Here is a 21,701-nt window from a genome sequence, read left to right on the forward strand (position 1 = left end):
AAAGGCTTCGGTATTCAAATCCTCAGCCATCCAGCATTAGTCGATGTTGAGCAGCCAATCCTCTCCCCGAGGACTTCGAAAGGAGCGACCATATGAGTTGGCACAGGAGTCAAAAGCGCTCATGGCTGTATTTTCACACAGAGGTCATTAGTGGCTCCTCGCGTGGTCATCGCTTTTACCAAGCTAGTCAGCTGTGTTCCATGATTGAGATTGAGGAAAGCTGTGGGACTGAGTTTTATTTGCCCATGTTGAATTGAAGGTCTGTTACCGAGGTATCTAGAGGTAATGTCGTTGTAGAAGAAATCCCATGTGGGGCCACGGAGCCGCGGCCCGGAGGTCATGTCCGACCGCCGGCCCAAAGATGTTTGGCCGGAGCCCCGATGCGCCGTGATCATATCAAGACATGAACGAACACCATCTGTCTGCATTCACCGAGCAAAGCTATTCATCACAATCTTGACCTTCATTCTCCAGAGAACTTTGATTCGCTTGCTTGATAACCTCGGCAGGCCCAGGGAGACCTGTGTCCTGGCCAGATCACTGCCCACCAAGCGTCAGCTCTAAGAACCCGAAGGAAGAGACGGAAGGGCGTTGGCCAAGCCCTTCTTTGCGCCGCAAACGTGACAGGATTCGTCACTGGCTTGACGGGCGCGCCCTAATTCAGCCTCTACATAATCACGTCTCTGCGCACATTTTCTAGGCGGCAAAGTCATCACTCTATCCCACATCCCCTCCCAAGCCTCATCCATTCCCAGTTGCTGCCAGCCCGTAGTCTTGGAAACCATGGCAGCCACAGCGCCAGCGCCAGTCACGGCGGCACAGGGCGGCCTACCGGGCTTCACCAAGCTCTCAGACGTGGTGTACGTCCACCGCCCAGACCAAGAACGAGAGGACCAGGGGGCCCTCACCCGAAAGCCATCGGCCTCCTCAGCCCCCGCGGCGCCGAGGCTCATCGTGCTGGCCGGGTGGATGGGCGCGCGCGAGCCACACCTCGCAAAGTACACCACCAGGCTGCAGGCGCTGTTCCCGGGCGCGCCCATCGTGGTGCTGCGGTCCTTCGTCCACCACTTCACCACCAGGGCCGCCCAGCACCCCAGGGACGTCGCCGCCGCCGTGCCGGTCATCCGCTCCATCATGGGCGACCACCACGACGGGGACGGCGACGAGGAGGAGGGCGGTAGACCGGCCATGCTCGTGCACCTCTTCTCCAACGGCGGGTCGGCCGCGCTGCGGCACCTGCGCGAGCAGTACGCCTTGTCGGGCAAGGAGGGCAGCAGCGGTGGTGGGGAGCCGGCCGCGGCGCTGCCGCGGCACGTAACCGTGTTCGACTCGGCGCCGGGCCGCTTCCAGTGGCAGCGCAGCGTGACGGCGTTCATGGCGTCGGCGGCGCGCTGGGGCCTGCTGGCCCGGCTGGCGATGCGCTTCATCGTCAACTGCCTCTTCGGGCTCTACTGGGCCGCACACGTCCCCTGGGGCCGCCCGGGCTACCTCGACCGCACGTGGCTCTCGCACAACGACCGCGCGCGGAATGCGGCCGAGGTCCGCCGCGCGTATATCTATAGCGAGGAGGATGCTCTTGTGGATTACCGGGATGTTGAGGAGCATGCGGCTTCTGCGGTGCGGAATGGTTTTGTGGTGGCGAGGATGGAGAAGTTCGCTGGCGGCCAGCATGTCGCGCATGTGCGGATCGATGAGGGGAGATACTGGGAGATTGTAAAGGATACTTGGGAGAATAATTCCCCTATGAGTGTACAATCACCGCATTAGAAAGGGGAATAGGAATTAGATGATGATCTTTTGTAAGACTTTTCCTATTAGCTTAGCCTTTCTTTTTTTGCTCATGTTAGAATCTAATTAACCCCGCGAGCCTGCCTGCCTGCCTGCCTGCCTGCCTGTGTTTGTCCCCAGATCTAGAGAGATTGCGATGCATCTAAGACCCCTTGCCTGTTGTGACAGAAATGTAAATGCAAACAAATGTGAAGTATTCGTAAACGTCGTGAATGTCGTTATTCGTCCCAAGCACCCCACCCCACATTGACTCGCGAGAGCTGCCGTCCATGCCAGCGACCGTCAACCACTTACAAGAGCCAAGACAGCTCTACTCATCACCGAACCTTCCTCCTCTTGCTGGTGGTGTCATGTCTAGAATGGTGGTGGCTCCCCTTGCTACTGGAGGAAGAATTGGTGCCCGGGTTGGTTGTGCTGCCGCCCGAACTGCTGGCGGCGATCAGCATGTCGTCGCTATAGGGCTGCTGGTCGTCGGTGAGGCTCATGGCGTAGCTGCACGAGGCGCATTCGAGGGCCGGATCGTGCTGGTCCATGTTCACGCCCCTCCTGCAGTCGCCGAAGCCGCCGTTGTTTTTGGCCTCGAGGCACGACACGCTCTGCTCCAGCTCAGGGACGGTATAGTACTGGCCACAGCGAATGCAATTACCCGAAAATATCACCATGCGGCACATGGTGACTCTGGGTTGGTTTGATCAGGGCGAGCGTGCGGTGTGTATAGGGGATGCGACAGCCCCTTTGGTGATTGGTGATTCTCTTTTTCTCTATGCCTTCTCTGGGTTGACCTTTTTTCTTTCTTGAAGTGTGCGATTAGTTCTTATGTCTTTCAGAAGAGAATAACAGGGTGGTATTCGTCAGCTTACAGGATGAAGTATTTTTTTTCTGCGGCGAGTGACGAGTTTGGGCTGTGTGGCGGAGCCTTGTTGTATAGGTTACCGAAGCTCTGGGTCGAGGGATGATGTGCCGAGGTGGAGGTGGGGTTGGGTACCAGACAGTTGGGACGGTCGAGTTGGGATGGGAGTAAGGTTTTCCAGGGGGCAACAACAAGGCTGGATGGGAAAGGAAGGGTCGAGCGAGCCTTTTTGAATTCTGCAAACTGGCATCTCTCTCGTGTAAGACGAGAGCAGATGTTGTACAATATTGGAGGGGGAAGGGAAAGACGGCGAGCGAGCGAACGAGCGAGCGCATGTGACGGGGAGGGAAACAAAGAAAGCCAGAGGGAGAGGAGGATCAACAAGTGTACAGTAGCAGCCCGGGAGGCTAGGTTTAGTCGCTGTGGAGGTGGTAGTCTAATGGCAGCAGGATGAAGACGTGAACCGGGCCCATTCTGGCGACCGGCTTCGTTGTGCCTTCTAGCCCCGGACTAACAAGTCAGAGAGCCGAACCATATTGTCGCATCCCAGGTTGATGCTCCGGACAAGCAGACAAGGTGTGTGTCTCTGCGGACTTGGGTGTCCATTGGCAGTGCAGCTACCAGTCGAGTGGAGTGTGCTAGAGTGCCGTGGTGCCGTGTCAGTCTGGCTAGTTCCTGGGCTGCCTGGAGTTTCGGAGTCTGGTTGTCCATTTCATGGTAATGCCCGTCTTGATCTTGTTATTAGCGCCATTGCTGAGCTGCCATTCGCGGGCCAGAGAGCGAGAGGCATATGCAGGACCATGATTTGTCGGCCGGGAGTACAGGTACGGTACTGGGTAAAGGTACTTTTTGGCACCAACAGATTCTGCGTCGTGTCTCAGCCGGGCCCAGTCCTCTGGGTAGCTATGCCAAGGCTGGCGCCACCCGCCCTGGTACAGCCGCAGGGACCAGGGCGCGAGCTGAAGAGGGGCGGCACCATCCTGAGCGCTGCTTGCTGCTGGTTGCTGCATCCGCTGCGGCATCTGCAGTGCTGAGCCGGCTGCGACTTTGGGGTCCAGCAGCAGCCCAGCCAGTCGTTTGCTTGTTGGTGGTGGAACTACCGCGAGTGGTCGGGCGCTTGCATTCAATGCGATGCGATGCGCTGCGATGCGATGCGCGGCCATGGTGGCCATGTAAGTGTGTTGTGCTGTATTTATTTGCGCTCCGCGGTTGCGTTATGCTGTGCCATGCTGTGCCATGATGTGCTATGTCATGTTTTGTGGGTGGCTTAGGTGGTGGTGCTGGTGGTGCTGGTCTGGTTGGAGCGAGTGGCCGTTGGCTCCCAGACTTGGGACCCCCAAACCTCAGCTGCCTCTAAGCGAGAGACGGGAATATGCAGACCAGGATGCCGGGAGGACCAATTGGTGGTCATGGCCGCGTGCTGTGCTGCGCTGCATGAGCCCCCTCGACGTTGAATATTATCACCGTGTTCTGCATGTTGTGCCGTGACGAGCTGGAGCAGTTGAGGTTGTCCAACGTCTGCCCATAGTCTCTCTGTGGTCTACCTTAAATGACATGCAGGCAAAGCATGGCCCTGGCCTCGAGAAGCAGGGCAGGCGTGCAGCAGAGAAGGCACGACGGGACGGCAGGAAGGTACTACAGCAGGCAGGCAGCAACGCAGCAACGCAGCAACGCAGACAGGCAGGAAGGCAGGTGGGCAGGAGGGAGAAAAGAGGGGGAAAGAGAAGAGCGAGAGAGAGTGAGAGCACCCATCACGCAGCATCCGAGGGAACAGACAGAACCACCCAAGGTGCCTCCCCGAGATCCCCTCACTCAACTCTCACCTGTGATGCTTCACACCTCGGAGTCTTCGCCCCTCCTCCCCTCCTCATCTCCCCCCTCCATACAGTTTCACGGCCTTCTCCCACCGCACCGGAGCCAGCAATGTCTTGCATGCTTGTTATGCGCGCTAGAGCACTAGCTGTGCAGGAGGCAACGTCACAATCAAATCAGATCACCCCCAAAATCAAGCCAATGGATCGGCCCCCCTCGCCCACTCCCGGCAATCTGGGAAGGATTCGCTAGACTCTCTGCCTAATAAGTTTTTTTTCCCAGTTGGCTGTCCTGTCTAGGATGGTTCCTTTGCCTCGGGTCCCGTCCCACCGCCCTGGTCACTGTCCAGTAACCGGTAACCCAGTCTGTACACGTCGGCCGATGCCACCCGACCGACGCCTCCTCTTTACCTTTTTGCCCCGACGTAGCTTCGATCTGCCTTCGAGAATTACTTGGCCAATACCACTGTATCGAGACTAGTCGACTCGAAGCCGTAGCACTCAAGCCCCTTCGGAGCCGCCTCCTGACTCTACAACTGCGACTCCAATATCAACACCGCTATTTTGATATCTAAGCAAGAGGATCTGCCTGCGTCATTGCCGCATATGGGCTGCTGTATTGGGACTGGCAGGAAATCAAGAGCCCCCACTCCAACCTCGACTCCCACATGAACAATGCAACACCTTTCCGCCAGACTTCCGACCATCTGCAATCGCCCATTGGAGCCAAGAACTGGCTTGCGTTGCGTTATTTCCGCGTGCGTACAAGCCGGGCCTCACACGAGATCACCGGCTTGACGGGTCTGGTCCAGCAGGAACAGAGCGAGAGAGGAGGAGAGAGGACGTGGCACGATGATGACCCTTGCAATTACTCCATCAGGGCCCCATGAAGAGAAGCAAGGTATGGTCCTTTCGGACCCATGAGTCTCTTGCATATTTCCGGCCCAAAAGCAGTAACGACTTCCATCCTTCCGCAGGCTTGGAGCCTCGGCCCCATGGGGCCCATGGGGGCGAGAGGGCGAAGGGCCGCCTTTGAGGTCCGTCATGCATCTATCTTGACCTCCGATGCATCACGTACCCAGAGATTCATACACGACAACAACCGCGCTTCATATTGGAATGTGTGATCTCCCATGGTCCCCGCCCGGATTGGACGCCATCAGCATAACATCCGATATCAGCTGTGCTGGAGCCTAGTGACGATGGCTTACTTGCGTGCGGACCAGCCAGACAGGTGTCCATTTAGATTGCATACCAGCCACACAACCTTCGGCCTCTGCTACAGGCATCAAGACACCGAAACACCCGTAACCCCTCGTCCAGAATCTCGGGAGTTACCCTTCCTCGCCGTCCGCATCAAACCACACGCTTCTGTCGGCGTTGGGGGCCGCCTTAGCTCGCGCCTTGGCTCAGTTTTCTTCGACGTGTTTTCTCGAACCCAAGTCTGGCGTAAGCCAGCCACACGCTGACTTAGACCTAGTCCAACGACCCGAGTCTCTGGGAACGGCGTCTCGGGCGTGAGCCGTAGGTATGACAAGAGGCAAGTCGTCTCCCGGGGGCGTTGGGCCAAAGGGGGTCACAAGCAGCAGGCAATCCTTTAGTGCCGGATCTAATTCTCGAAACGCCACGAGCTGCAGGGTGCTGTCGCACATGGCGTTCTGCGATTTGTTCCCCACGACAGTCTCAAGCAATAGTCTAATGCGAGCATGGGTTAGCTTGGCACTGTAAACTTCTCACCTCACTTGAGCTGTTCTCCTCAGGCAAGGTGGTGGGTGAGTGGGTGGTGAGAGCTATATTCGAAGGCCGTTATGTACAAGGTCACGTTTTTCTTTTTTTCACTGCCGACAACGCAGGAGATGACGACGACAGCACCATCACGCATACGCGATTTTGAATACCCAGCCGAATTCCTCCGATGCTAGGGCCTCGGCCGAGACATTAATGGCCAAATATCCCTCCGGCGACGTCTTCCACGATAGGTCATTTACCCCCGTGGCGTCCCCAACCATCGAGATTGTGTCTCCCTCCAGCACCGGTACCGTGGCGTTCACCCAGACGTGCCCGTCTTCCGCGACATCCGGCTGCTCGAGGAAGAGGACGTAGAATGCGTTGTCGTTCTGCGTGAAACGGACCTCCTGCGGGCTGGCGATCTGCGTCTGAACAAACCAGTACGTCGTGTTGAACACAGCCTCGGCATGGGCGTGAATCCATTTCCCAGCCTGGCGCAGGTTGGCTACTTCTGCCTCAACAATCGTCCCATCTGCTCGCGGCCCAATATCCAGCAGCAGGTTGCCATTCTTGGCGACCATATCCACAAGGGAGTAGACAATAGTAGAGGCATTCATATAGCTCTCTGCGGGCGTCTGGGCATTGTACCCATAGCTATAGGGGTCCATACCCTGGTTTGATTCCCACTTGTGTCTCTGGGCCGACGAGTAGGTACTGTATTCAGGGGTCTCGAAGTCTGAGGCCTGGGCTACACCACATCGACTGTTCATGACAACTTGCCGGTCATTGTTCCGCGCCCAGTTCCACCACTCTGAGGCAAATTCGGCTGTCTTATTCGCTGTGCCAGCATCGCACCACACTTTGGGTTTGGGAGTCAGCAACTTCCTCTTCTGGACTACGTTGACATAGGATATGGTCGTCCCATGTATGTCAAGGGGGTCTCTCGGTACATCTCGGGACATTTGGTCCGGTGAGACCTTCTAGACACGGAGCAGATATCCTCTGGGAAGGTGAAAGGATGACATCCCTGTTGGAAGCACTTACTTATATCAGTACCATACTTGTACGCGAGAGTCTCCATCTGGGGATACATGAGGTCCTCAACAAAGTCTCCGATTGGCAGTTTGCCGGTGTACGGCTCAGTAAGATTTGTAAAAGGGTTGGTTGCCGGTATGCCCACCCAGCTTGTGGAGCCAACGGTGTCATGTTGGACGAAACCATACGGCCCAAAGTCAGGATTATACCACTCCGGAAGGGAGAAGTAAGTACCACGCTTCAGGGATGGTTGGTACGTGGCCGCAGCATCAAATAGCTCCTGAACAATATCCCGCCTGGGACCGTAATTGATCGACGAGCGGTTCGTCGTGTCACCTGCATCAAACAGCGTGAAGCCGTCATGGTGCTTAGTCGTCAGGACGAAATACGTGGCGCCCGCCTCGGCGAAGAGATCGACCCACTCCTTGGGGTCCCACGCGGACGCTGTGTAGTTGGGGAACCCGTCGTCATAATTCCAGTCCGGTCCAAACGTATCGAGGCGGTAGCCATAGCTGTCTGACTTGTCTGCATTCACAAAGTGGTTGTTCGAGTACCACCAGAACCACTCAGCATAAGTCTCGTTCGGGGCCACTCCGCCGTATCCTGGTACAGCATAAGGGCCCCAATGAATAAATATACCGTATTTGGCATTATCGAACCACTCCGGCGACTCGTGCTTAGCGAGGCTGTCCAGGTCAGTAGTGAAGCTCTCAAACCCGATATTAATCCCGGAAAAGCTAGTTGTTTGGTTGCCGCTGACGCCAGATAGAGTGGCTGTAACAGTAGTGCTGTTCGCAGACCCACTGACGCCGACGTTGACACGCTTCTGGTCACCAGGACAGAGTCTCTTGATGGACCCCGTCTCGATCGTGCTGACACCGAGACCCTCCAAGGACAACGTCAGCCCCGAGCCTGAGACACACTCGCTCCCAACATTGTTCACAGTGACCTCGACGACCTGGTTCCCCGCCTCGGTCCACTTCTGCGTGGGACGCACGCTCTGGACCTCGACACCGGCAGGACCGCTGGAGGCTGTTTCGCTCACTAGCAGCGACATAGAAAAGACATGGACGCGGCCCACGGTGGCATTGTCAGCGACTGGCAGCTGCACGGCCGCGAGCGTCTTGGCCGGGTCCAGGTAGCCCGTGAACTCGAAGATCTGGCTGGTATTCCAGTCCTTGCCCTCAGGGGTCCAGGTGAAGGGGCTGATGATCTCGCCGTGCGTGAGCGTCAGCCAGCTGAAGAAGGACAGGGCGCGCAGCTCGGCGGCGGCCGACGTCCCGTCCGTGTAGAGGTACGTCAGGTCGTGCGACGCGATGGCGTCGCGCACGTCGTTGGCCACCAGCATGCTGAGCGAGAAGGCCTTGCTGCCGTTGCCGCTGCCCGGGACCGGGATCGTCTGCCCCGAGCAGATCAGGTTGTCTGGCTGCTGCGGGCCTGTGTAGCTCGGGAAGTCGTACCGCACGCCTGTGCTCTGGGACGTGTAGATGCCATCCTGGGCGAGGTGGTTCAGCGGCGGGTAGGACCGGTTGAGGTTGGTCTCGAATGCGGTCTCATTCGGATAGGTGCCGAACGCTTTGTTGTTGAAGTAGGATATCAAGTCGATTGGCACTGAGCGGGCCGCGATGGCTGCATTGGTCAAGCAAAGAAGGCCAGCCAATGCTTGGGGAAGCTGTCTCGTGATGAGATTCTTCATCTTGACCGTCTATCTGCTCTCAGTCTCCTGCAGGCTCGCGCGTTGACACTCGAGATCGAGCGAGCGCTGAAGGGAGACATGGCGTTGCATTCATATTGTTGCTCGTGGAAATTGCTACCGAGCTGCCTATCATTCAAGGTTCGGGCTGGCGTTGATTCCCGTGAATTGCGGTTCAAGATACGGCGACGATGCCGACGTCGGGATACCTGATAAGGTGCCTGGTGTGCCGAGGACCATGCCACCGACAGGGGCCGGCCCGGCTCGTCGACGCTTGTTCCTGCGTCTGTCAGGGGCTGCTCGCTGCCACGGATCCCAGCATTTTGCCCACAACCTAGGCACGCAGGGCACGTAGACTAGATAGCAGGCGATTGTTTGGAGTAACGTTACCTGGGTCTCGACGCGTTGATTCCAGACAGTTGGAATCAGGATTTGTTAATTGCATTCTACTTGGCAGATTTGAATGAGCACTTGGAGATTCTCCATCTTCGATGGCTTCTACGCAATTTATCAATACTAGTACTATCACTTTCTCCTCGTCAAATCATCTTTTAAGTGGCAACTATTGTACGTCTGGGCTAGTAGCTCTTTTAGAAATGAAGGCACTAAATTGACAACCAGACAAGCAAATTGTCTGTAACGATTCAATCCTTGTTTCCAGCGTACTCGAGTGACTTGGTCGAGTAAGTCACCCGCAATTTCCGCTTCGAGAGACGTACTCCGAAATTCCGCAGGCAGGCAAGCTTGCGTATCCTACCCTCGTGATCGAATAACCTACCCTGTGTCTGGTTTTCGAAGTCGATGCGTGTCTCCATGATAGTAATCTCGACAGTTACAATCGCGTCTGCTGGTCTCTTTATTACAGAACATTGTACGAAGTGATGTTGAACTGTTTTTCTTTCGTTTTTAAAATTAGGTTTTCTAGGTCGAACGATCCAATTATGTTCTAGGAAAATCAAAACCACAAGTGCGTCTCAACCGGAGCGTTTGGTGTGCTCGCAACTTGTTTCCATCACTGCCAACTGCGACCCAGGTCTCGTCGGCAACGGGGCCGGCAGGTCCCCTGGCGCCGATGGCAGCGGCACCAGTTCAACTTGAGACGACTCATGCTCCTGGGCGTTGTGGGATCTCACTGTCCACTCTGTCTTGACCTTGATGTGCTTCCCAGACTGTAGTTTTCCAAAAGACCACTGCTTGGACGAGCCCGAGAACGCTTGGTAGTCCGACTTCTGTTGTGTGGTGCCAAACACCCTGGGGAAAACCGTGGCTATGAGCGAGCGAATGGCGGGCATACACGCGCAAATTATCCCGACAGGGACTTCAATTGTTGACCAGTATCCGACCTCGACGTAGTCCTCTGTATGCTGTTAGTAGAGTTTCATTACAGGAAGTAAAGTAGACTCACGTGTGACATTCGACGTGTTCGCGTATTTCGCCAATGACTGCAGTCTGAGAAGGCTGACGATTGATACACTGGGAATATGCGTCAGTCCACGGTGCTTTGTCCCAGATGACCCGGTGATGGACACTTACAAGAAGCCGACGCAGAACATAGAAAGAATCTGAATTTTCTTCCGCAGCGACAGAGAGAGCCTGGCGAGTTCCGGCAACGGCAGTATAAGGACTCCCAAGTCCAACGCAAGGTTCAGACCAGCGGCCATCCATCCTTGCATGTTGATGTCGTTACATGTAGCCTCGAATGTGCCGTCCCACCTCAGCCACGCACCCGCTATCGGTCTGCACTGAAAGATGGATATGATTTCGAAGGTGATCAGATAAGCGATGTTGAAACCGACGAGTACCCAGATGCCGATTTTGACCTCGCGTTTCGGGAAGATCTTGAGGTAGAAGAGGAGGATCGAGATTTTCGTGAGAGGGAGAACAGCCAGATAGACGAGTTCATCCCAAAAGTATAGCTGTTCCCTTAATTAGCCTTATTCACCACAACTGACTTGAGCGATCGTGGATCACCGCCCCTCTTCTCCTATTAAAACAAAGGGTGGGGGAGGTATTAACGAAAAGTCACCTACGTAAAGAATTTCTGTGATATTGTCCGGTTCGACTTCCCACATGTCCTTTCCCAGCCCATACTTTGCAACTACACACATAAAATTAGCCTGGTATCCGGCAATGGGACCAACGACCTCGAGATACGTACGAGGAATAGATAAAACTTGCAAAGGGATCATCAACGCCTATAAGAGTCAGCTGATATTCTGTGAAGAGGCCGATTTAAGGTTGTTTACTTACGACCGCAGCAGTCATTACCCAGTCTTCAGGACCCCAAATTTTGTACGAGCCCACGAAAACACGAGCCATGACTCGGAGGCAGAAGGCTAAGAAGCCAAGTATACCGAAAACGACGCCAATGATCCATACCAGAGCTGTCCTGTCTTCGGTTGGGGCACCGCATGTCCTTTTTGAGTATTTCTGAGTGGCTGCGCAATTCCGTCAATAATTGTCTTTAATGTACTAAAGCATGACATTGCCAGTGTGACATGATGGCCCGGAATGATTTTTCGAGGCCGCAAGACGAGGACATACCAAGCTGATCCCTGACGCTACAGCTCTGCGCAATGCAAGCCGCGGCAGCTAAGTTGAGCTCTTCATTAAGGCAGATGCACGTTGTATTTGTAAGCGAGCAATCCGAATGCTCCGCGACGGCCGTGACAATGCACTTGAGCTATTGCAGCCACAGACCTTGTTAGTATTATGAAAACAGCTTTCCGCTTGTGCGTAATGGGACACTTACACCACAAGCCGGTGCAGAGACCGTGCTGTCGGCTGCTGTCACTAACGTGGCATGCAGTGCTGCTAAAAGCAACACCCCGATGGAGAAAAGCTTCATGCTGGATGTTAGACGGCCGAAATTCCTCCCGTCATAAAAAACAAAGAGAATTGATACGGAAGCCGATCACAGCATTTTCATAAATGTCGATAGAGGAATATGAAAAGTAAAGGCGGAATGCAAAGTTTCCGGGCGATGCGGTCAAGGTGAATGTAAAGAGACGCCAAGTCGTCGTCGTTATGCACTCTTGTGGGTTACAAAGGCAGATCGTCTCGCAGACAAGCCGGCAGCGCCATACCCAGCATTGCGTTCGCTTGCGATGACATCTCAACAGTCAGGGATCTGAGCACATGGCTGGCAGATACCCTTGATAACTTTAAGCTCCGCAGTGGATATAACGATCACCTAGACCCGCAGCGTGCGTGCGACGCATCGAGTCTTCCCTGTTGGCATACAGTATGGATACCTACCCCCGGCCAACTTACTGCCAACCTTGGAGCATACGGACTGCACGGATCATGACTGCCGCCATTCCGTGTGGTTGCCCCAATGCCCCAGGACATGAGGTACTCGCCTCTTCGGCGCTGGCCGTCGTCGATCTCAATTGTGAAGCAAATGTCCCAAGTCCGGACCACCGCGGACATCCCGGGAAGTGGAAGGAATCCGGTCGCGGCAGGATGGAAGCCGTCGTGAATAGTGGTAGGATTCAAAGTTAATTTGGTGGCGCAGGCATACACGATGTCGCTGTCCAGATGTCTGTCACGAGGGTATTGTTGATGTTTTCAACTTCGTGTTCCACTTTCACCGCAGAATTAAGCCATGCTTCTGAGAACTGCTGTCTATTGTCGCTTAGTACTATGTGACCAGCCCTAATGAACCCTACTTCGTCCTCTCGAGTGTTGCCAAAACTGTGCGGCAAGTGTCGTCAGCCACACAAGCGATGATAGTTGTACTCAGTACCAAGACGCGAACTCGTCATTAATTCCTTGACCGTAGAATTAGGTCTTGCCATACCTGCGGTCAAACTGCCGTGGATTAGCCGCTTGGGTTGCTAAACCTGCCAAGAGGGCCCGCATGTTTCCACAACCATCGGGGATACCTCGTGAAGCACACACAGATCTTTAGTTATTCTACAAGTGTAGGTACTGCTTCAATCGCAGACGATTCACAAGGCCAATTTTGAAAAGCCATTTGCGGGCAGGTAAGAATACGATTTTGGTTTTCTTGTCGATAAGGTTACGTCTCAGTGCACTGAGTCGGTTGTGGCGGACCCGGACTTCTAGAATAGTCCTTCCACCGGTTTCATGTCTGGAAACCCTGCTTTCTGTTCCCCACTCACGTGTTCACGCGAATCACTGAATGAGCAACTTCGCGACGTACTTAGTGAGCTGTGAGCCATTTCTAGGGATGTGCTATGTTTGAGTTAAAAGCCATCGATTTCTCACCCTTTTGTACGGCTTGGTCATGTGCAGGAAGACATCACAGCGTTCTTCCTGCGAAGGAAATGAGAACACTTGGGAATTGCTATTGCCGACTAGTCATTTATATCAAATTTGGTTAATTCTTAGTATTTCGTCAATCAGGTTTTGGTTAACCTGCTTGTGCTGATGACCACATATTCGGGCATGACAACCCCCTTCCTGCTTTACTTCCAAGCTTGTCAAAGTTGTTGCACCCAAGGTTCTTTTGCTATCATGCTACCATTCCTGGACTGCTTGGGATGTACCAACCTTTTCAGATCGACCATGGTCCAATTCTAGGTTTCTCAACCCCATGCCTTCCGGAATGACAACCTTGGGATGCATGCCCTTTATTGGTCAAACCAAAGAACAAGGAAGTAGGCGAACGATTGTAAAGGTGTTCTCCGGGGCCTGAAAAGCTTGTACGATCCTTTATGGGCCCTGAGATAGTTGTCGTGGCCTGGTAAGAACACAATAAGGTGTAAGCCCCTGGTTTATTCTGCCTTGTCGATATTGCTCTACTGATAGCGGAGCTTCAAGAAGTCCTTTTCGGTAGTATCGCCCCACGCTTGAGTTTGCCCTTGCCGCGTTCGCATGCAACATACTTTAGGCAAAGCCATGCCATCTCCGAATCTCTGCTTGAAAATGCAACACAGAATGGTTTTGAGTATGGGAGCACGCGGCTCACCGCTTGAGCATGGAGCCGATGCTGTGGAATATTAAGATCGGCGAACCCGTCCCAGGTACTTGGGAACCCTTGCTATCGGTCATGGCAAATGCCGAAGTGGAAACCGCGTAGCACCGGGGCGTTCATACAGCCAACAAAATGACCAGCGTGGGGATGTGTGGGGCCCAGAAATTCTCAATCTGTATTCTAAATCCCCAAAACAGTCCTAATCCGCTGGAAGCGGACCGTAATTCGACAAAAGTGTCTGATAAGTCAGAATCTTTGAGCAAACGGAGATCTGATCGGATGTGTGATTGGAACAGACTCTTCAGGGGGAAGTGGTAACATACCTCAGGTGCTGAGCACCGCCCCGGATCCCCGTTGAGGCGGGGAAAAGAATTCTCCGAGATGCATCTTGCCTAATTAGATATCTGGCATGGAAAACAACGAATCTCATGTCCATTTGATTTGATTCTTTCGAGCAATTTGTCTGCCACGTACAGTCACCATGAAGGGGAGGTGAACCTTTGCCGGAGCCGCTTGCGACGAACTACTTTCCTCCTCCCTTGGCCTGCAGACGGTGCGCCTCAATATGATGAGATGCTGTCCGGCAATTATTCATTTTGCAGTCTTGCCACTATAGAAAGCATATTCCGACCTACATACGTTGATCAGTCTCTTATGGACGATGTCATGTTGAGAGACGGATACAGTAATGGATGACGGACGAATTTAAAGATGCTAGCGGATCAACACTGAAGCAAAAGTCAAAAGCTATGCAGATCTTGACCCTTGTTTTGTCCAGTGCCATGTCTGTCAGCTCAAAGTACAAGTACAGCGACTCATGGCATGCCGTTTTTGATCGCACTAGTCGACGAGTCAGCCGGGGCAAAATTGGACCAAACGGGGGTATCCGAGCCCTGGAAGGTGGGTGGACAGTCTTCTTTTCGTTCAGTCTACTGTGTATTGCACCCCTTTCGTCTGCCTTGTCTTGATTTGCCGGGCGTCGTCCGCGATGCCAGGGGTTTCGTCTTGTGCTTGGCCGGATCCTTCTGAGCGATCGTCAGGAGAATTGTACGCGAAGAGCTGGAGGCGCATTGCGGCTCCTGAAGATATCGTGATCTTCAATGACGGAATAAAGTCCATGCCTAGGGCGGAGTTCCAACATTGTAGTCAGGGGTTTGTACGAAAGGGAGCGATATGAGGTCTTCCCCATCATGGACTTTTACGCTTGTGTTCCCCACGATCTCCCAGCTACTCATTTGACTTTATAGAGCACACCGGCAATTCTGACTCTACTCTGGCGATCAGATTCCTATTTGAACTGTCAAGAGAATGCCAATTTGATCACGACTCTGGGCATCGCACCGCCGACACCTACACTCTTTACATGTTTTGACACTCATTTCTTGATACGACCGACCCTTTGTCTCTCCTTGCCGGAATATTATCATCATAATGCGTGCCTCAGTAGCCTTGACTCTCGTCTGGCTTCTGGCTGATTCTGCGCTGTGCGTATATAGAATTATTGTCCGGCATGGGCTTTATCATGTCTTGCTAACGTCCGACATAGTGGCGCTCCTTGGACAGCCAAGAAGGCGCAGCGTACACACAATCCTTACATCGGACGACGTGATGGCGCAAACGCCACGAATGAGAACTATGACTATGTCGTCGTGGGCTCAGGTCCCGGCGGTGGTCCTGTCGCGGCGAACCTGGCAATAGCAGGATACAAGGTCTTGCTCGTCGATGCAGGAGGTGATTCAGGTGACGATCTGATGGAAAGTCTTCCAGCTTTGCATCTCTTCTCAACCGAGTTCGAAGACACGAGATGGAACTATTTCGTGAACCACTACTCGGACCTCGATCGCCAAGCAAAGGACTCCAAGATGACATACGAGCTCCCCGACGGGAGCTTCTATGTTGGACTTGACCCTCCTGAGGACGCAACCCCATTGGGAGTGTGGTATCCTCGAGCTGGCACCCTGGGTGGATGTTCTCGCCACAATGCTCTCATCAGCATCGGTGCGCACGACAGTGACTGGAAATACATCTCCGACCTCACGCAAGACTCCACTTGGAGCCCTGAAACCATGCGATCTTATTTCCAAAAGATCGAAAAGAACGAATACCTGCCAAGTAGCATTGTCGGACATGGATTCAGTGGATGGCTCACAACATCTCTCACCTCCCTCTCGCTTGTGGTCGAGGATCAGAAGCTCCTGTCACTTATTCTCTCGGCTGCCACAGCAGTCGGCCAAAGTGTCGTCGAATCTGTGCTCACCACCGTAACCGGTCTGGCACATGTTCTCTTGGAGGACATCAATGCGCCTGGTGAGGCGAGCAACACCGGCCTTTACCAGGTGCCCCTGTCCATGAAAGACAACGTCAGGGGTGGTCCACGAGACTTTATACTCGAGACGGCAGAGGCAGTGAACTCTGATGGATCTCGAAAGTATCACCTGGATATCAAGCTGAATACCCTGGTGAGCAAGCATAATTTGGTAGTAAGCACGGCGGTATACTAATTACCAAGCAGGTTACCAAAGTTCGCTTCGACACCGATGGAACAACTCCTCGCGCCGTTGGTGTTGACTACTTGGAAGGCTCGTCACTGTACCGCGCAGATCCCCGATCCGGATCGGCTTCCGAAACTGGGTCTGGTAGCGTCAACGCCTCCCGGGAGGTCATCCTGGCTGCAGGTGCTTTCAACACTCCCCAGTTGCTGAAGCTCAGTGGCGTCGGGCCGAAGTCAGAACTGGAGTCGTTCGACATCCCCGTCTTGGTTGACCTTCCTGGTGTCGGAACCAACATGCAAGATCGTTATGAGGCCACCGTCATCGGCAAGACGGACAGCGACTTCGCGATTACATCCAAGTGTACCTTCTTACAAAGCACACCTGACGCGTGTCTCGAAGATTACCAAGCCGGCTTCGAGCCCGTTACCAAGGGCGTCTACGGCACGAACGGAATCGCCATTGCAGTCACGATGAAATCCTCCGTCGCCGAAGACGAGCCAGATTTGTTGGTTTCGGGAGCTCCGGCCAAGTTCAAGGGTTACTTCCCAGGCTATGCGGCCGACTCCCTTGCTGACGCCCAGCACTGGGCATGGATTATTCTCAAGGCTCACAGCAGGAACAACGCCGGCACCGTTACTCTGAAGTCAACAGACCCTCGCGACATGCCTCTGATCAACTTCAACTACTACGACACGGGTGTGAACACCAGTAATGCGGCAGAGAAGGATCTGCAAGCCACGTACGAGGGCTTCCAATTTGCTCGCAAGGCTTTCAAAGATCTCATTCCCCTGGACGGCAGCTTCCCCGAAGTCTGGCCCGGCACCAACGTCTCCAGCGAGGCCGACGTAAAGGAGTTCTTGAAGGACGAGACATGGGGCCACCACGCATCGTGCACTTGCCCCATTGGTGCCGACGATGACCCCATGGCCGTTCTGGACAGCAAGTTCAGGGTTCGTGGAACAGAAGGATTGCGAGTTGTTGACGCCAGTGTTTTCCCCAAGATTCCTGGCTTTTACATCGCCTTGCCTCTTTACATTGTTTCTGAGAAGGCTAGTGATGTGATCATCGAGGCGGCCAAGGCTTCTTAAAATCCGAGGCGTCATGAGACAGCACCGAATAGGACCAGCCGCGATGCCTTCAATGCCCCAGAAAGCCTTTGACATAGAGTAATTATGGGACGCAAGCCTATCACAATATAATATCAACAAATTGTTGGCCAGCGATTAGCTCGGCTATCTCATGCTGCTTTGTCACACATGTTCGTCAACGTAACGGGACCGCGTCAATGTGTTTTCCATATCCAGCCTCCGGAGTAAAGCCAAGTTCGTTCCGTATAAAGTTTCGGGCAAGATTGGCATCTCATTTTGTCTTTCTCTAAACTACAATCCTCACTGATTCAGCTAAAGACAACACTTCCGAAATCTGATTTCGCTGCTAGACCCTCACTCAAACTCAGCGCGGACGCCGTAGGCATCTCTTTAGCACCCCACGAACTGAAACTTCGGCTCTGCGGCTTCTGCTCTGAATTTCTTTTTCCTTTTCTTCTTGAGAGAGACGGTATAGACTATTTGTATTCTTTGAGTTTCTCTACTAAGCTGGAACGACGATAGTTGTCATGAGACAAAAAAAATATGGTACTTCATAACCGAGTAAAGTTTTTTCGCTATGCAAGGCTTGAGACAATAATCTTCTGCAAAGTAGTGTTGACTCAGAAGTCATTATTCCACACCAAAAGTCTTAGTGTCTGAGCGTAGCCATTGGTACTGGCGCTACTGGCAGCCCGTGGAGCTTAACACCGAGCCAGTCTCTTCTTTCAAAATTGAAGATGGACACTCTCTATACCTCAAATTTTCCTTATTTGGAACCCTCAATGTCTCGGGAGAGAAAGCACCGCTGTAAACCATTACTCACTAAGTCGACCCTTCGCTCCAGAATTCGTAGACAGCAGACAGCTCCTCGGCGTGATCACTTCTCACAATAATTCTGCTAGTGTTGTCGTCATCGGAAATGATTTGTTCCGATGAGATAAAATTCTAATTTGATACTAGTGAGACCTCGTGGAATCTGCTCCTATTTGCCTTGAGATGAATGGTTTTCAATAAATATCTTCTTCTTCTTCAAGGCACAGGAGTCAGAGGTTATCTCTTCTGCTGTTACGTTGCCGCTGTGCCCTTTCGGATGGTAAGCACTCTGTGCATCAGCTGTGCGTAGACTAAGCCATTTGAAGGCATTGCAAACAGACGCTCTGAGGTGAAGTCCTAGAGCTTCCGCAATCTTGGCAACCTGCTCGACAAGGTTTCCGAGGAAAGGGGACCGCAAGCACGAAAGTCTGATCTCTCAAGCCATATGAGTTTCCGACTCTGGAGATGAAGGTCGTTGCATAGGGTAGTCAAGTCATGCTCGAAGTCTTTCCCAATAGGGGCTGCCTGGCTGATCAGGAGGCCCCGGCCTTCATAGTAGCTCCAGTGAAGACCAATAAAGAGGTCAAAAATGTCAGCGAATTCGGTCCAAATGTGGTGGAAAGTTACTCAGACCTTCGACCAAGCGGATCTTGTAGTACGGATGAAGTCTAACCTTATTAATCGTGATTCATTTTAGAACTTCTCAACTGGCCAAGAAGTGGGCGTGTAGCCTTTCTCGCGCTGAGGAACTTTTCAGTGAGTGCCGTACGTGAGGACAAAGTTCACAATCTATCCATTCCTTCGCCGCTCGCGAATGATTCGCGAAATATCTCACATTCTCTTAATAGCACAGGAAGGCCCCATTATAATATGGTCTTGAATGTTCGTTGCTGGGGACCACAATACACCCAGGGCAACATAGAATCATCAGAGGCATGGATCATTGGAGCAAACCTTGACTGAATCTCTATCAACAACCCAGGTAGCCCAGGTCGAATTTGATTCCAGAATCTGAGCCAAGGATGAAATTTGACTCCTTACGCGCAACACGGGAAACACCAGACCAAAGACAGATAGTTCTCTTCGCATCGAGTACCACGATTGTAGTCGAAAGATTGTTCACAAATAAAATTTTAATTGACACCAAAACTGAAGCGCCGGGCAGAAAATACAATCCACTAAGCACAATGTGACCATCAAAGTTAGGGAAGAATTCATAAAATAATTATCAATTTGTCTAGTCAGCTATTAAAATCAACACCGTCACGCGCACAACTTTTGTTCAAAAGTTTAGTGAGTTTTCTGCATCTCTCACAACAATTTCTCCTTGTTTTCCCCTCTAATTTTTAGCAGAAATATCACATATAAAATCACTTGACATCTCGCAACTTTCTATACGTCTCGCAAATCCGTGCAACCTGCAGCTATCCTTCCTATGTTCATCACTCCATCTCTATACGACGCCCTTGCAAAGGATACATCAAGAAGATGCCGAGAACGATCAATTTCGTGTCAACAAGCGCCAGCGACAATGCACCCGTCCAAGAAATCCCGTACAAGTGGCGCGGCCAACATCAGAAGCGACTTCTTCGACCGCACCTAAAATTTATGCTTCCAGATGGCAGCTTTTACATGGAGCCCCGCGACGGAGAATTGACCGGTTATGTCGATGTGCAAATGGTGCCGCTTGGTGTGCCATACATGTGGAAATCTCGACGCCCGATCATCTTCACACTCCCGGTTGATGCAGTAAACACGATGGCACTGGCAGTGAACGGTTGCCCGTTACCAAAATATATCACACTTTGCTGGCCCGGTCACGTTTCTCCAGAACAGCTTCCTCCAGCACAGGATCCTCTAGCACAGGATCCTCCAGCACAGGATCCTCCAGCACAGGCTCCTTCAGCACAGGCTCCTCCAGCACAGGTTCCTCCAGCAAAGGTTCCTCCAGCACAGGTTCCTCCAGCACAGGTTCCTCCAGCACAGGTTCCTGCATGCCAGCCTCCCCAAGTTCAGCCTCTCCAAGTCCAGGCTCCTCCAGCACAGGTTCCTGCATTCCAGCCTCCCCAAGTTCAGCCTCTCCTAGCACAGGCTCCTCCAGCACAGGACTTCATGGCGCCGGCACCTCTGTGGCAGAACCAACCACCTTTTGTGCCAGACGGCTGGAATCCACAACCAAATTATTTCGAGGCCCAAATTTGGGACGATTTTGCACCGTTGGAATTATTCATGAATGCCCCTGAGAATCCGGTCAGCCCAGTGAGCCTCAACGGGGTCAACGAGGCCGGCAGAACGCAACATGACCAGGCTGGCAATCAGCAAGATATCGGGGCTGCATTTCCTCTAGCAGATCAACGTCCAGCTCACGCAGCAATCAACATTCCTGGACCAGCGCAACAGCAAAATCCCCCTGCCGTTGAGCAGATTCAAGGTCCCTTTATGGGCGATATCGGAGCTGCATCTTCTCCAGCAGATCGACGTCCAGCTCAGGCAGCAATCAAAACCCCTGTGTCAGAGCAACAGCAAGAAAATCCTGCCATTGAGGAAATTCAAGGTCCCTTTATGGGCGGTATCGGAGGGGAGGTTTCTCCCCCCGGGGCACGGGACTAGTTACGAGTATGCTTAGAAATTCAGCCTCTAATTCATGAGAAGCTTTTGTGGTTGATTACTGCATCACTTCTCGACTCAGCATTCGGTGTGTCGGTCTTCAAGATGGGTGGATTTTGGGCGAGCGTGGGCACTGGGCGTGGATGCCAAACATCTCATCATCTTTACATCGCCCAATACTCGCCTTGGGTTTTCTATGAGACGAATTTGGACTTAATGAATGTGAAATGGCGATTACTTTGGTCCAGTTGTTAGGAAGTGTCATACTATTATGTTGGACAGCATGTAGTTTTGCTTTACGTGGGGCGAGGGGGGTTGAGAATGAAATGTCTTCAGGCGCCGACAAGAGAAAGGTAGCAATAATGAGGGAACTACGAGATGACACTCCTAGCTCGCTTCAAATTCCAATCAATTCAATGCGAAATTATATCTAGTGGAAAGAACAGGGGTAAACTCCACGCCTCGACATCCGAGATTTTAGAACATTGGCTCTCCTGTGAGGTAGGTCAAGATTGCTGACACACCAGAGAACTCCTTTTGCATAGGCTAAAGCTCACCGGTGATATTGCGGGCGGCTCCTTTTTGCCTTGGCGATTTAAGATATCTGCGAATCGTTTGCTTCTGAAACATGCGGTCTTAGGTGGTCTTCAGGCAGATGTCCTTCCAATCGACTTTTTTAACACATGTACAGCGCAAAAAGGTGTTGAATCAAAGAAGCGTTCAATCTAGCTCGAAAAATGGGGTTAGAACTAATATTGTGTTGCCGAAGTATCTACTTAGGCCTCCGAATGACATAGTGAAGAGCCTACCTGAAGGCTCATTTGGCTGAGGCCCTCTCAAACGCCCGAGACCCA

General features: G+C 52.8%; 8 protein-coding genes across 8 annotated transcripts; 4 read left to right on the forward strand and 4 right to left on the reverse strand.

Annotated features, from left to right (window-relative positions):
- Positions 1-783: 783 nt before the first annotated feature.
- J7T55_006082 (uncharacterized protein) lies at positions 784-1,767 on the forward strand (the record flags this gene model as incomplete). The annotated part of the gene is made up of 1 exon (XM_053140392.1): positions 784-1,767. The coding sequence occupies one exon, from the start codon at positions 784-786 to the stop codon at positions 1,765-1,767; it is 984 nt and encodes a 327-aa protein (XP_053000850.1).
- A 338-nt stretch (positions 1,768-2,105) lies between these two features.
- Positions 2,106-2,459, reverse strand: J7T55_006083 (uncharacterized protein; the record flags this gene model as incomplete). Its single annotated transcript, XM_053140403.1, has 1 exon — positions 2,106-2,459. The coding sequence occupies one exon, from the start codon at positions 2,457-2,459 to the stop codon at positions 2,106-2,108; it is 354 nt and encodes a 117-aa protein (XP_053000851.1).
- An 847-nt stretch (positions 2,460-3,306) lies between these two features.
- On the reverse strand, positions 3,307-3,801 carry J7T55_006084 (uncharacterized protein; the record flags this gene model as incomplete). The annotated part of the gene is made up of 1 exon (XM_053140414.1): positions 3,307-3,801. One exon carries the CDS (start codon positions 3,799-3,801, stop codon positions 3,307-3,309), a length of 495 nt encoding a protein of 164 aa, XP_053000852.1.
- Positions 3,802-5,117: 1,316 nt separating this feature from the next.
- Positions 5,118-5,339, forward strand: J7T55_006085 (uncharacterized protein; the record flags this gene model as incomplete). The annotated part of the gene is made up of 1 exon (XM_053140425.1): positions 5,118-5,339. One exon carries the CDS (start codon positions 5,118-5,120, stop codon positions 5,337-5,339), a length of 222 nt encoding a protein of 73 aa, XP_053000853.1.
- Positions 5,340-6,323: 984 nt separating this feature from the next.
- On the reverse strand, positions 6,324-8,908 carry J7T55_006086 (tissue alpha-l-fucosidase; the record flags this gene model as incomplete). Its single annotated transcript, XM_053140435.1, has 2 exons — positions 6,324-7,036; positions 7,222-8,908. The coding sequence occupies 2 exons, from the start codon at positions 8,906-8,908 to the stop codon at positions 6,324-6,326; spliced, it is 2,400 nt and encodes a 799-aa protein (XP_053000854.1).
- Positions 8,909-9,879: 971 nt separating this feature from the next.
- Positions 9,880-12,769, reverse strand: J7T55_006087 (uncharacterized protein; the record flags this gene model as incomplete). Its single annotated transcript, XM_053140446.1, has 11 exons — positions 9,880-10,262; positions 10,311-10,378; positions 10,439-10,821; positions 10,936-11,003; positions 11,064-11,100; positions 11,156-11,343; positions 11,450-11,588; positions 11,658-11,754; positions 12,198-12,449; positions 12,572-12,601; positions 12,708-12,769. The coding sequence occupies 11 exons, from the start codon at positions 12,767-12,769 to the stop codon at positions 9,880-9,882; spliced, it is 1,707 nt and encodes a 568-aa protein (XP_053000855.1).
- A 2,509-nt stretch (positions 12,770-15,278) lies between these two features.
- J7T55_006088 (choline dehydrogenase) lies at positions 15,279-17,427 on the forward strand (the record flags this gene model as incomplete). Its single annotated transcript, XM_053140457.1, has 3 exons — positions 15,279-15,331; positions 15,394-16,306; positions 16,360-17,427. The coding sequence occupies 3 exons, from the start codon at positions 15,279-15,281 to the stop codon at positions 17,425-17,427; spliced, it is 2,034 nt and encodes a 677-aa protein (XP_053000856.1).
- Positions 17,428-19,728: 2,301 nt separating this feature from the next.
- J7T55_006089 (uncharacterized protein) lies at positions 19,729-20,850 on the forward strand (the record flags this gene model as incomplete). The annotated part of the gene is made up of 1 exon (XM_053140468.1): positions 19,729-20,850. One exon carries the CDS (start codon positions 19,729-19,731, stop codon positions 20,848-20,850), a length of 1,122 nt encoding a protein of 373 aa, XP_053000857.1.
- Between the last annotated feature and the right edge of the window lie 851 nt (positions 20,851-21,701).

Source organism: Diaporthe amygdali (assembly GCF_026229845.1).
Source record: "Diaporthe amygdali strain CAA958 chromosome Unknown NODE_1_length_4327563_cov_65_473760, whole genome shotgun sequence".
In the NCBI taxonomy this organism is placed as follows: Eukaryota; Fungi; Ascomycota; class Sordariomycetes; order Diaporthales; family Diaporthaceae; genus Diaporthe; species Diaporthe amygdali.